The sequence below is a fragment of the Ambystoma mexicanum genome, chromosome 6q (assembly GCF_040938575.1).
Source record: "Ambystoma mexicanum isolate Mex_15411 chromosome 6q, UKY_AmexF1_1, whole genome shotgun sequence".
Classification (NCBI taxonomy): Eukaryota; Metazoa; Chordata; class Amphibia; order Caudata; family Ambystomatidae; genus Ambystoma; species Ambystoma mexicanum.
In genome coordinates, this window is record NC_090937.1 from 153166195 (window position 1) to 153179833 (window position 13639).

The 13639-nt window shown below is 43.9% G+C and overlaps 1 protein-coding gene across 2 annotated transcripts in view; it reads right to left on the reverse strand.

Moving 5' to 3' along the window:
- The window catches only part of RCHY1 (ring finger and CHY zinc finger domain containing 1), a 269821-nt gene that overhangs the window by 71177 nt on the left and 185005 nt on the right, over window positions 1–13639 (reverse strand). For both annotated transcript variants that reach the window (XR_011282170.1, XM_069630570.1), the window contains exons 5-7: window positions 13176–13220; window positions 13024–13082; window positions 12908–12934 (exon numbers count right to left, since the gene is read on the reverse strand). Coding sequence is in view for 1 of the 2 variants with exons in the window: in XM_069630570.1 (XP_069486671.1) it covers window positions 12908–12934; window positions 13024–13082; window positions 13176–13220 (131 nt within the window). In the remaining variant the exon portion in view is untranslated. The remainder of the gene's footprint in view (window positions 1–12907; window positions 12935–13023; window positions 13083–13175; window positions 13221–13639) is intronic.

Genomic DNA, 13639 nt, shown 5'->3' on the forward strand with positions numbered 1-13639 from the left:
AGCCTGTGGCCCCTACTTTGAATTCTTCTTTCACCTGAGGGTGTAGGTAGTGTCTGTGGGCCATCCCAAAAGGGTACTCACTGATTTGGAAATATTAGTGTGTATTTTTTTTAAAGTATATTTGAGTGTTACTTTTATATTACCGCTTCTGAAGAAGGCTTATTCTAACTGACGGATAAATAAATGAATAATTGTTTATTCAAGAAACCTTGTGTGTAAGAGTTTATTTGAATACTTGTCACTGTGAATCTCTTTGTAACTCCCCTATAGCTCACATTGACCCCTCTTGAGATAAGCCTGGCTGCTCAACACGTTACCAACCTGTCTAGTACAAGCTTATACCAAAGGTTGCGTTCCCATTGTCAGGCGGTCAGGGTTGTTGTAGTGCACCCAAAGGGTACTGCATACAATCTTGCCTAACACAAGCTGCCAAATTCTGATATCAGCAATCAATGAAAAATATAACTAGGTTGAGCAAGGAATAAAGAGTTACAGTAATCCAGGTGGCTCAAAATGAGAGAAGCTACCACGAGAGCTCGACAGGGAGAAAGGGCAGGACTATGCCTGGCTAGGCAGCGATTCAGATGTCCGGTTCAGGTACGGTTCCAGCAGACTAGCTGCAGGACAGGCCTTACAATGTGGTACAGCGGCTCACTCCCATGAAGGCGAGTTACTGCCAGGACACAGCAGAATGAGAAGCAAAATAACTCCAGCCCCTCTCCTCTTATCCAAAATCGAGGTTATGGAGTTACCTTAGCCGTCTAAGTGCAAGTATCTGAACAAAACAGGTAAGGGCTGTCCACTCATGGACAGCCAGTTACTCCATCTGTCCCGCAAACACCCCCTGGAAGAAATGTGGATTGAATACAGGTGGTTCCAGTCTCAAACAGTTAATGTCACACAAAGCACTGACCGGGAGTTCTGACCAGGACTCTATAAAAGTGAATATCTTTAAATGGATATGAGGGGGGCTAGCTCAGGGGCAACGCGTTTGTCTTGGAAGCAAGACAACGCAGCACAACACAGGTTCGAATCCCAATCCAAAACAATCTCTGGTACTAAGCGCGTTATAAAAGAACAATTATAATTATATTGCAAGCCTGCAGGTGTAGGAAGACCGCCAAAAAGCAAGATAGCCAAAGGACAGGTCTTAAGCACATAGGGCGGCATTTGTTTGTACATACTACTCAAAATGGCATTATCGCTGTAAAGATAGTAGTTCATCGGAAAAGGTTACAAAAACACAATTCACTATCACCAATGTAACCTAGGGACATCACAAAGGCATAAAAATGGCAAGACATGCAAAGGACCAGAGTGGCACCATGTAAATATTCATCTATAGCTAGTTTCTAATCTCAGTCAGTCCTACCTTTTCCTGATTAAAACTGACAGGGACTATTTTATCTACATATGCTCCTGTACTATGAGGTTTGATAATGAAATCGGATTGTTTTGCAAGATTTGAGGAGGCACTGCAGTATTATTACAGAGCTGTTACGGCTTTGTGATCTATGAGAGGCGTTCTGTGAACTTTGATAATATTTTGTGTGCTATAATAGGTTTGTGAGATTAGAAGATGTGTTCTAATGTGTGCGGGTGAGATTTGTTGAGGCTGTGGTATTCTAGTGCTCTAATATGCTTTAGGTTGTCTGATGAGTGATGAGGGTATGTAAGATGTAATATTTGTTTGCGGGATAATAGCCCTGTAAGGTTGCATGGGGTTCTATGATGAACAAGTGTGTTCTATGAGGTTAGATGGGACACAGAGGAACTTTCTCATTTGATCACATGATGGCACCCTTGGCAAATATGTTTTCATCAATAGGACTCATATTCCTTGCAAACAAAAACAGAGCACTAGAAGTGATTAATTTAACACAATGCGACATGCCTTTTACAAATTAGTGGAGCAGAAATCAACTTGTCTAAAGCACATAAATAATGTCCCACCATGCAAAACCTGGTATGTAAATGCAATTTAGCAAAGTAGTGAATGTTATTCCCTGGCCCTCCCTCTCTAAACAGTCACCATTGTACATCTCTCGAATGAACTTGCACACTTCACCCCCGCCAAATCATTCCGACAAGTAAGGCACTTGAGGTCTCTCTCCCATCTGGAAGCAAAACGCCTCTGATGCACAAATCGCTGTCTGACTACAAAACACACCCATGCAGATACGATTTGCTCCTGGTTCTACATGCACCAACAGTTAAGCACAAAATGTATTTTCCTGCTCTCCTCACCATCCCACCTTGACACATTTTCCCTTTCAGAGCCATGTGACCTGCTGGAGACCATGCAAATGGCAAAGGTGTGCAATATAAATCCCAGTAACCAGCATTAACATAAGCTAAACTGTCCAGTAAAGGAACCGTGGATATCGAGTTTGGACACACTTTCAATATACTCTGCCTGAAAACCTCCCCTTGTGGCAGCAACAATAGGGAAAGGCACGTTCTTACCAATTACTTGCACATAATTTGAGCTTCAGGTTTTGTAGCACAGTTACTGGGGGTATGATATGATATTTTATTTATATCGCGCTCATACACAGGTGTTTCAGAGCGCGACAAGGCAAGGGAGAGGAACAGGGGAGAACAAAACGATCTTACTAGGCCTAGTGCCATTGAGAACGTGCAAGTGCATGGGGGAGGGGAAAAGTGCATGGAGGGGGGGAGAAAGTGGAAAGTACAGAGCAAAGGAGAGACAAGATAAATAATAATAAAATAAATAAATAATAAAATCAGCAAAAGTGGTAGTGCAGCCAAGTGGCAAGTGCTGGGTTTAAGGTAGAAGACAAGGTGGGTCTGATATGTGCAGGAGGGGCAGAAAAAGGGCGGGGGGAGGGAGGCTGTATGGGTACAGATACAGACCCCAGTGCAAGGGGTGGCCCGGAGGCAGTGCGGTAGGGTGGCAGGGTGAGCGGGAACCTGGAACCAGAGGACAGAGGGTGTCCAGATGCACGATGCCAAGAGAGAGCAGATCAGCAGGGGAGAGGAGGGGCGAAAGCAGAAGCAAAGAGGAAGGTCTTGCAGTACTTCCGGTACCTGAGATGGTTTTCCTCAAGTTTTAGAGTGGCAGGAAGGCTGTTCCAGAGGGAGGCCCCACCCAAAGACAGATCTACCCCCAGCTTGTTTTAGAAAAACGACTGACCCAGAGGGAGTTAGAGGAAGAGGAGGAAAGAGCTTGAGGGGGGGTATTTACGGAGGGATAGCTGAAGGTATTTTGGACCCAGGCCCCAGAAATCCTTGCGGACAATGCAGAGGGTTTTAAATTTAATCTTTGCATCCACTGGGAGCCAATGGAGAGATTTTAGAGCTGGAGAGATACGATCCCAGGGCTTGAGGCCAAGGACAAGTGTCACAGTTCTGTTCTGGATTAGTTGCAGAGGGCGGAGAGAAGAAGCCAGTAGATTTAGAAAAAGACTGTTAGAATAGTCCAACCTAGGGAGAACCAGAGCTTGGGAGACAGTGAGCTTCTGGGGGAAGGAAAGGAAATGTAAAGTACCTCTGAGGAGGTGCAGTAGGAAGTTTGACTTTTTAGGGACCTCAGAGATCTGGGCAGAGAAGGAAAGTGTAGAATGAAAGATGATGCGGAGGTTCTTAGCCTCGTGGGTGGGGGTAGGAGGAGGGCCAAGGGAGGCTGGCCAGAGAGTGAGGGGAAAAGATGGAGAGGGTGTCCCGATGGAGAGGATTTTAGTGTTGCTGGCGTTCAGACAGAGATCATTAGCAGAACACCACTCTTGAATGGCAGTAAGACAGTCAGAGATGAGAGAAGGCGAGGAGGTGGCCGAGGGCCGCCTGAAGATGAGTTGAGTATCATCAGCGTAGCACTGGAAATTTGAGCAGAAAATGGCAATGCAGTGGGTGAGAGTTGCCAAGTATATGTTGAAAAGCCAGGGCGAGAAGTTAGATCCCTGTGGAACACCACAGGTAGAGAGAGAGATAGATGATAGGAAGGACCCAAGTTTGACCTGGGAGGGTCGATCAGAGAGGAAAGAGGTCAGCCAGGCCAGAGCCTGATCAGTGATACCCAGGTTATCACAGAGACGGTGGAGCAGGATGGTATGGTTGACCGTGTCAAAGCCAGATGAGAGATCAAGTAGGATGATCTAAGCAGTGTGCTTCCCTAGTATTACTAATATAGGGGACATTTGACATTTCACAGAAAAATGAATTTGTTGAATACGGACATGCCAGATGAAACATTTAATTATGGCCAATAATATAGCAAGAATCAATGAGGCGCGGAGGAAGTAAATTATGCTGTTATCTCTTTATTCATCAAGCTCGAACAGGCGCGAAGGCGGCGCTCCACCTACCACAAGACATGGGCTGCAACCCACAACACAACAACTACTGAAAAGGGCAGGGTGTCCCTTCACAACATTAATAACAGATGAGGACATTACATCTCCCCCTTGCTTAACAAGAAACGTAGAATTTTAGTTCATTTCTTCAATTCAACAAGATGGCTTACGAAAAACCCTTTGGGAAGGGCTGCACATTTAGGGAGTATCTTCTGCATTGCAGTCACTGTCACTATCATCAGCGTCCATGTCGCCTTCTATATATTCAGAGTCCAGGACGGACAAGTCCTCACTGTCTGTGGGGTTGCTGTTCTCCTGATGCTCTTCACCGTCAAAGGTCCGAAAGAATGAAGAGTTTCTGGTGACAGTGCCGGTGGGGCTGGCCGCTGTTATCATGGACCCTTGTATATGAGACACAGTCATTGGCTCTGGCTTAAAAGCGATGACCTCTTTAGAGTCTTGGATATGCTGAACCAGTACCTGATCTCCTATTTGCAAGTTGCTGGGCTTTGCTTTCCGCCTATGGTCAGCATACTCCTTCATTTTGGTTTTGCTTTCCCTATCTTTGATTCGGCCCGTGTCAGCACATTCAGAGGAGCGAGAAATTTTGGGATTGTGCGGCAGTGTGGTTCTTATGACTCGAGCCAAACATTAGTGCTGAGGCACACGTTCCCATAAAGCGGTACAACGTCCTTTCGTAGTGGGATGTTTTATCGCAGGGTTTTTTTTTTTTAACAGAAGATTCTTGAATGAAAAAAAACCTTTGAAATTATTTGGGGGTGAAGAAAAATATTTATATGGGATGTGGGTGTTCGGGCATATATACAAAATTAAAGGGGATAGGGAATGAGTTTTTTCATTAAATAATGCGCGTTAAAAAACCCTGCGAAAAAACATCCCAGAATGAAATGACATGGAACCCCGTAGAGCTATGTGGCGTGTTTCTGTAGTCCAACAACAAGGTGCATATTGCCTGCATGAAGGATCCCTTAGTGAATGAGCATACTTGTAGAGTGCGTTTTAAATTGCCCATAAATCTCTCCACCGTTTCGTTTGCTTGTGGCTACAGGGGTGTGACTTTACGATGTTGGAACCCAAGGTGTTCTGCAAACAAGGCAGAAGTCATGTCCGCTGAAAAGGGGTCCATTATTGGACTTCACGATGGAGGGGATACCATAGTCGGCAAATGTTTTGTCTAATGCCGGTACCACCGCCTGGACACTGGTGGAAATGAATTAAATTAACTTCTGGGAACCTGGACATTTCGTTGATAATTAAAAGTACATATTTGCCATTTGCTAGTGGGCTGAACATGTCGATGGCAACCTTGTCCCACACCTGTAGTGGCATCGGTGTCATCTTGAGGGGCTCGGGAAACGTGCGTAGGGTGACTGCCTTGCATTCTATGGAGTTACCTAGTACTTGTTCCACCCTTTCGTCCATCTGTGGGAACCATACCTTGGTTCCGAGTTGTCGTTTTGTGGAGATGATCCCTCGATGTCCGGAGTGCGCCAACTCAAGTATTTGGTCCTGCAAGCTTGCCGGGATGACGATTCTATTTTCTTTCCGGAATAATCCTTCTGGGGACATTGACAACGTGTGTCTTATGAGTCGGAATTTTTGAAAAACCTCTCTTCAGCTGTGGATAGCGGCTGATCGTGTTTATTTTTGGTATGCCACTGGCCCGACTTCAGGCATCCTTGTATTTTCTGGAGCAGCTGGTCATTTTGCAGGCCCTCTATCAGCTGTGCACTCGTGACTGATTTGGGTAGTACCTTGCTTACTAGATAGTTTATGTATTGGTTGGCTTTGATGGATTGCCTCTCGTCCTGAGCTGGTAGGGGATATCGAGATAAGAAGTCCGCCAGGTTGTTTTATTTCCCCGGGCGGTGTACGATATTGAAGGAATACTCTTGTAGTCAGAGTACCCACCTTGAAATGCGTGGTGGCATCTTGGCCGTTGGTTTACCATAGATGGTGGTAAGGGCTTGATGGTCCGTGATGATGGTAAATGTACAACTGCAAGACTCTTTTCCGGTTGCGAGTATGTACATTCCGTTGCAGAGATGCTGCGACTTGCGTAGGCTACTATGCGTCTTGGTGAGTCGGGCGAGGCTCCTGGCTTTGTTTGTGCTAATATTGCCCTCAGACCAACAGGGCTGGCATCGACTGTCACTTCTGTGTTGAGTTCCGGGTCGTAATACGCCATGCATTAGGCGGAAGCGATTTGTTTTTTGATTTCCTGAAAAGCCTCATTGCACTCACTGGACCAGGAAAATTCTTGTCCCCTTCCGGTGAGTAGTCGGAGGGGTGTGCTGACTGAAGCAAAGTCCTGAATGTATCTGGTGCAGTAGCTCGCCATTCCTAGAAAAGATCTGACTGCGGACACTGAGGTGGGCATAGGGGCTTCCACTAATGCTTGCACTTTGTTGGGTTCTGGTTGTAGGCCGTTGTGTGAGAATATGTGTCCGAAGAACTTTAGTGTCGGTTTTCTGAGCTCACACTTGTCACTATTTCGTGTCAAAGTTGCCTCTTCTAGCGCCATGCACACACTCAGGAGCGTGTCATTGTGTGCCTCTTGTGTGGCTCCGAATATTAAAATGTCATCGCTATAATTTAAATGGTGGGGGATATGTTTGATGACTTGATGGATTTCATTTTGGAAAATCTCTGCGACCGACGATACCCCAAAGCTGAGACGTTTGTACCTGAAAAGACCCAGGTTTGTGGAAAAGGTTGTTATGTATCTGGATGATGGATGTAGTTCTAGCTGATGGTACCCCTTGTTTAAATCAGTTTTGAGAGTACTTTCGCCCTGTGCAGCAGATGCATCACGTCCGTCATTCGGGACGCCAGGTGTCGTTCTCTTTCTATCGCCACATTGGGGGCTCTCATATCTACACAGATGCGGATGCTGGTGGTGTTCTCCTTTGGCACAGGTACTATGGGGACACCCAAGGTGTAGGTCCTGTTGCTGGCTCAATGATGTCTTGTTCTAGTAGGGACTGTATCTCGTACTCCACATGCCTTTGGATGCTAAAGGAGTATGCCCCTGTGGTGGTGGGCCATCCGTTGTACCTGGGTGTTTTTGTGTAGCTTTATTTGTTTGCCTTTTGGTTTCCCAAAGCCTTTGAACAGTGCTGGAAACATTACGTACTTGTACTTGTATTAGACCCATTTGAATGGCTGACCGAAAGCCGAGGATGCTTCCCCTTGGAACTTCCCCTCTCACCACGTATGTTTTGACTTTTAAGCTCTTGTCCTTGTACTTGCACGTGGCTGTGACCATTCCTGTACAGTTAAGAGGTTTATTTGTGCCATACGGATATATGTCGATGTCTGCTTTCCTCACTCCTTCTTGGTGAGGGACCTATATGTTTGTTCATTAATGACATTCACTGTGGCTGCAGTGTCAATGAGGAATTAGTCGCTCTGTCCATTTATCTGCAGTAGCAGGGTTGGGCTGTATTCTGTGGCTGTGCTGTTCCATATGGCGTGTACATACCCTCTTTTTCGGTCTTCACTCGATGAGGAGGAATTTGATTCATGTCTTTGTCGCAGGGACACTTCCAGGTATCAGATTTTCTGTCTTGGTGCCCGTCTCCGAGAGTCGTTTCTGCGTCTGTGTTGCTCAGAGTCTTCCCTTCTATCTTCACGCCGCCAGTCTCTGCGTGATGACTCTCGTGTTCTGCAGTGTGAGCTGTGCCTGCTAGTTGTGGGAGATCGCCACGTGTTCGGTCGAGCACTTGCCCGCCTCAGGCGATGACTTTCCCATGTCCGCTAGCTTCTGTCAACTGGAAAAATGTAATGTTCTTGCAAACCAATTCAAAATGGTTTTCACCTCCACACTTTTCGCAATGATGGCCTACTGCCGGGCATGGGCCGACGTGTGGAAAATTGTACCCACATCTATAACACTTTGTTTGTTCTGAATTGCGTTCAGTTGTGCATATGGGGCACAGAGTTGCTGGTGACGTAGATTGCGTGATTTTAATATTGCTTAGCGATTCAGTTTGAAGAGATAGGTCAGTGTCCGCTCTCTCAAGTTGGCGAATTTCATCAAGAGTTCTACTCTTCTGTAAGAGCTTTTTCCATAAATCGGGTGATTCGCATCTTGCAATGGCCTGGGATTTTAGGGCCTTTTCTGTAGAGTAGAGATCAAAAGCACAGTACTTTGCCCTTTTCCGCAATCTCATTACAAAATTGTGCATATTTTCCTGCATGGACGTGTGGAAAACTTGTCGTTCATAGCCCACGTTTTACAGCGGTGCAAAATAATTATTCAGCAAATCAATAATGCCGTGGAATGTATTTGTCGAGTTTTCTGGCATTTCGAACACAATGTCCATCACTTCCGGTCCTGTTGAGTGCAATAATACTCCTCTAAGGCGGCATTCTTCTCTAAAACACCTGTCGCGTCAATATATATGAATAGTTCCTTTAACCACCTGGACCATCTTGGTACCAAACTGCTTTTGTCAGATATGTCAAAATGCTGCATGGCTTGTAGTTGCAATGAGGCATGTCCTCCCTCCTCCATGTGTGCAGGTTTGTGAGGGGTTGAATTAGACTGAGGGCTCTGAGCTGCTGCCCACTTCAGTGTCTGACATGGTGGCTGGGGCACAAAGTTCTTAAGTGCTCACCTTTGGGTAGCGAAGTGAGCTGCCCTTGAGGCTTGATGCGCTGCTGTGGGCTGGATGAAAGCTGGGAATGTGGCGAGGCCTTCTAAACGATGTGTTCTCTTGGGTCTGGTGCTTGTGGCACAGAAGAAATGACTAGTGGCAACTTGTGCAGCTTGATTGAAAATCTTGCTTCTTGAGAAAATGTAATCTTTTGCTGCTGGAATCATTATGGTGCACTGAAATGTCAAATTTCCTCTGTGGCTGTGATGGTGTGCATGCACACGGAGCTTGCATGTCGTAACATGTGTTCTTTGTTGTGGGCGCGTGAGCTTTAAAATTTCCTCTGTGGCAGTGAAAGCGTTCTTACGCTCGGCGGTCGCACCGTTCCTTGTATCAGGGCAATTTGGCATGTACTGCAGCATGTGCAGTGGGCCGGAGCGGGGCGTGTGGTCACTGGCTCCGTGTTGGTTCGGGAGAGCAGCTGGAGCTTTCACCGTTGTGCGGATCCAGGAGGACGCGGGTGTTGAAAGATGAAATGTTGCACGCCGTGAGATTACCTTGTCTCCATTATTGACTACAGGCATGCGAGATGAAACATTTAATTATGGCCAATAATACAGCAAGATTCAATGAGGTGCAGAGGCAGTAAATTATACTGTTCTCTTTATTCATCAAGCGTGAATTGGCGCGAAGGCGGGAGCTCCACCAACCACAACACGTGGGCTGCAACCCACAACACAACAACTGAAAGGGGACAGGGTGTCCCTTCACAACATTAATAACAGAAAGAGGACATTACAGGATTCATCATAATTAAGGGTACCCGTTATTTAGTTTATTTTACTAAGCATTTGTAAGGCGCTTTATACAACAGAATTGTGCTTCAAAGCGCAAAATCCGTTTTTGCTGATTTTTATACAAATACAGTTGGAAATCAATCTGCTTTTTGTTTTCATTTATTTATAAAAATATAAATTGGTTCCTTATGCTGCCAATCATACATCGTTACAGGCCAATCACATTGGAGACTGGCAGTATGGAGAGCGTAAAAGGTGCATGAAAAATAGTATGAAAGTTCTTCAATTGCTGACAACGTACATCTAAAATCAGGAGCATAAATTCTGTAGTTATGGTCAAAATGGAACTGACACTGATGTGAATAACCGTTTTACTTTGTCCTGAATGAATGCTTATTTGTTGTAATAAATGCATTTTTATACATTTGAATACATGAAAAAGAATACTGGTTGCAAATCATTTTATATGACAAATAATAAATGTGGATGAATACAGAAATAAATGACAAAAAAAGAAATATGGACAAATGCAGGCAGAATTGATGCAAAAATAAATGCATCAAACTGGGAGATGTAATCATAATCTAATGGCAGAGACGAGCTCTTCGCAAGTAAATTATGATTATGTCACTTTCATGAGTTTGCAGAATTGAGCTTGGGCTATCTCGTTAAGTCTGCTACAGCCTCCCCCCAACCGCAGTTCAGTGCTGCAAATGCACTTCTTTCTCAAACCACACCGAATTTAAATGCTAAACATGCATATGGCTGCAATATTAACAATCGCTTAAGGCAATGGGTGCAAACGGGCAGTTAAACAGTGCACTGGCTGAATTTCCATATCACCCCTCATTCCAAAAAGAATCCAAATTTCACAGAGGACATTTTTTTAAGTGTCCGTGATGTGGATTTTGCAACTAGTGCCCACGACCACTGACGTGGCTCATTAATTTTCTGATTCTATAAAAAGCAGTGAACACACTTTGGGCCTCATTACAAGTTTGGCTGTAAATCCGCAGAAAAACTGGCAAGCAAAATTACTGTTACCGCACTTGGTCCAGCAGAATTACTGCCGCATTACAAGTGGTCGTACTCCATTGGGATTTCATCGAAATTCTGTGGGTTCTTTTGGCATTAAGGCTGTGGAGATGCTCCAGCATTTTGCTGGTGTTTTTTCCTCTGCCTCACCACCAAAATTATAGTACGGTGGTACATTAAGGCAGTGGTAACAGAGTAACAGATATCAGTACATTATCGCCGTTTTTTACTGCACCGCCGAACTTGTAATGAGGCCATTTGTACTGCAAACTAAACGTTGCAACCACTCTGCATTTTACGAATCACACTGCCTTGTATCTACTATTGTCCTTTAGGCACAAAGCAACTAACTCGATATCTTTACAAAAGTATTTTTCGCTTTCACAGACTCTTATGGTTACATTGAGGACACAGACTTAAACAAATTGCTCTCTACATATCTGAAACTATTTCTCCAACACCTTCTGCATGCATTAGCAGTTGCAAAATGATTTGCCATTTCGTGGTGTAGCTAATTCACATCAAGTTGGCTGTGTTGTTGGAACTTAGTTGTGGGTTTACAGTTTGTCTTTTGTTGTGACTAAGTTCTGCAAAGTAATATATCGTTCAAAACCATCTATTGAGTGAACCCTAATGTTAATGGAAATCTGTTCGGTTTAGCGTGGAACTAATTAGATCAACAAACTGCATGAATTTAGGCATGCACTACCATCTTGGACATCGTGTTCCTTTCTTATGTAATGATGTTGCATTTTAGATGGAAAACAAAAGCATAATTTCCACTTCAAAGTGAACATTTCTCTTGAGTATTTGTCAGAAAAAGATTTTAAAATATGTTGGTTATTTATGTATGCCACCACGCGTTTTCAAAAATATTCCAACAAAATACATTGATATTTCCAATGGATTTGCTTTTTATTTGCTAGTATTTCTAGACTAGCCCAGATGTTTTGATCTCAAATAAATGGGGCTCATTAGTAAAGTAATGTTCAAATTCAAGGCCCAGACTACGACAGTCCACATCCTACCAAAGACCAAGATGGGTCCATTCTCGCAACATTCACTTTAAGCAAGGCCGCAAAATTGAAAAAAATATTTTCTGTGCCATTAAAGCAGCTAAACATTTAACTGCAGTTGCCTATACACAATTATGGGTTTTGCCCCATTCTGTGTAGTATATGTGGAACTCTAAGGTTTTGCCAAGCAATAGAAAAGTCAAAGTGACAGTAAGTTTTGAAGTTGATTGAGGAGTCGTTCGGTCTTGCAGTGTGGGCACTTTCCTTGCACCACAATGCTTTGTGTAGTGAATACAGAGCCAAGAATCTAGGTTGTCCCTGGAAAATGCGTTTAGACCCTACAGGTGGGCTCTCTCGCACATATATTAAATTCTACTTATGGGCTTTTTAAATGCACTATGCCATTACCAAATTAAAATAACTTAAGTATACCAGTAGAGTCAAGACATTACAAAAACAGCATTGGTAGACATAACACTGAAATCATCACTCCAAGACCTATCAGTTGGGATGACAAATGTTTTTGGGGAATCAATAAGTCTCTTCTCATTAATTGGTGTGACACTACCTAGAGATCTTTGACATTCTCGGATCAACTCAATCTCCCAGAAGTGCAACCGCCCCACTGAACTCCATCCTCACAGAGAAAAGGGCAGATGGTTGGAACAGGTAGCAAGCGCGAAGGAGGTCCCTAGTTCAGGCATTGCTGCAGTTATCCATATGCCCCGTGAGGTTTTCTTTTTTGATTAGTGCAACTGCAAGTCGTGCTCTGGCCCTGCCTCCTTCCCAGGAATGACATCCAACAGGTATTGAGTAAATAATACAGAAAGTATGAATAAAATGTTCCCTTTGAAATGTCATAGGTTTCTATGGTCTCCAGGGTACGAGAGATTAATAGGACAACCTAATGCAAAGAGACCATTTTACAACAAATACACACAATTCCAAGAGGACATTCAAAGGCGTCCAATAACCATGTTTGAAAATGATGTTGAGCATAAACATATTACTCCAAAACATGTCCTCATACAATGCAGTGTGGGTCTGGCTTGGCTTGTGGCCAAACATCACCGAGCATACTCCAAGCAAAAGAACAAACAAAAAGAGAGGGTTTTAACACTCACCCTTTCAACATATCTTGGTAGCAAGTTCTAGAAAGAATAGAGGACATTTAGTCACAACTTAAAAATCAATATTTTTGCACCAATATTTCCAAAAGGATCCCTTAAAACATCCGTACCTGTGGAGAAGGTGCCCGCATGGAAGAACATGTGCTCCTACCCTTGATGTGTGAATGTCCTGTTCAATGGGAGAACAAACTGCATTCAGCTATTGACTACAGTCAGCAGCAATAACTCCCCAAAATCGGAATTGATTGCATTTGTTACTTACCTCCATACATATCGGGCAGTTCTGTCTGGAGACATTTTCAATGCACTTAAAGAAAAAAAAAGAAAAAAAGAGAAGAGAAGCATTTTAATGGAAACAGCTGAAAAACGACAAAGGATCAGAATGCTAATAACAATCAGACACAGGTGCAGTGATTAACATAGGGCACTACCTTTTCACCAGAAAACATTATGCAAACAAAGTGGTCTTTCCACAGCTATCGTTCTTTTCCAATGACACTGTAAATACGAGTTTTTACTGTATGCCATGCTGGCTAAAGAAAAAAGGCGACGTATCTGTAACCCGATTACTCCTACATACCGGCTCATTCTTCCTGCCAGGGTGTGGGATTGGTTGCAATACAATGCCAGGACTGAAGTGATTTCTAAGAGCGGGTTAAATCCAAGTTTTGCCAAATATTGCACTTTGAAACGGCCAAGTGGCATGCAACAGAAAAAATATATATA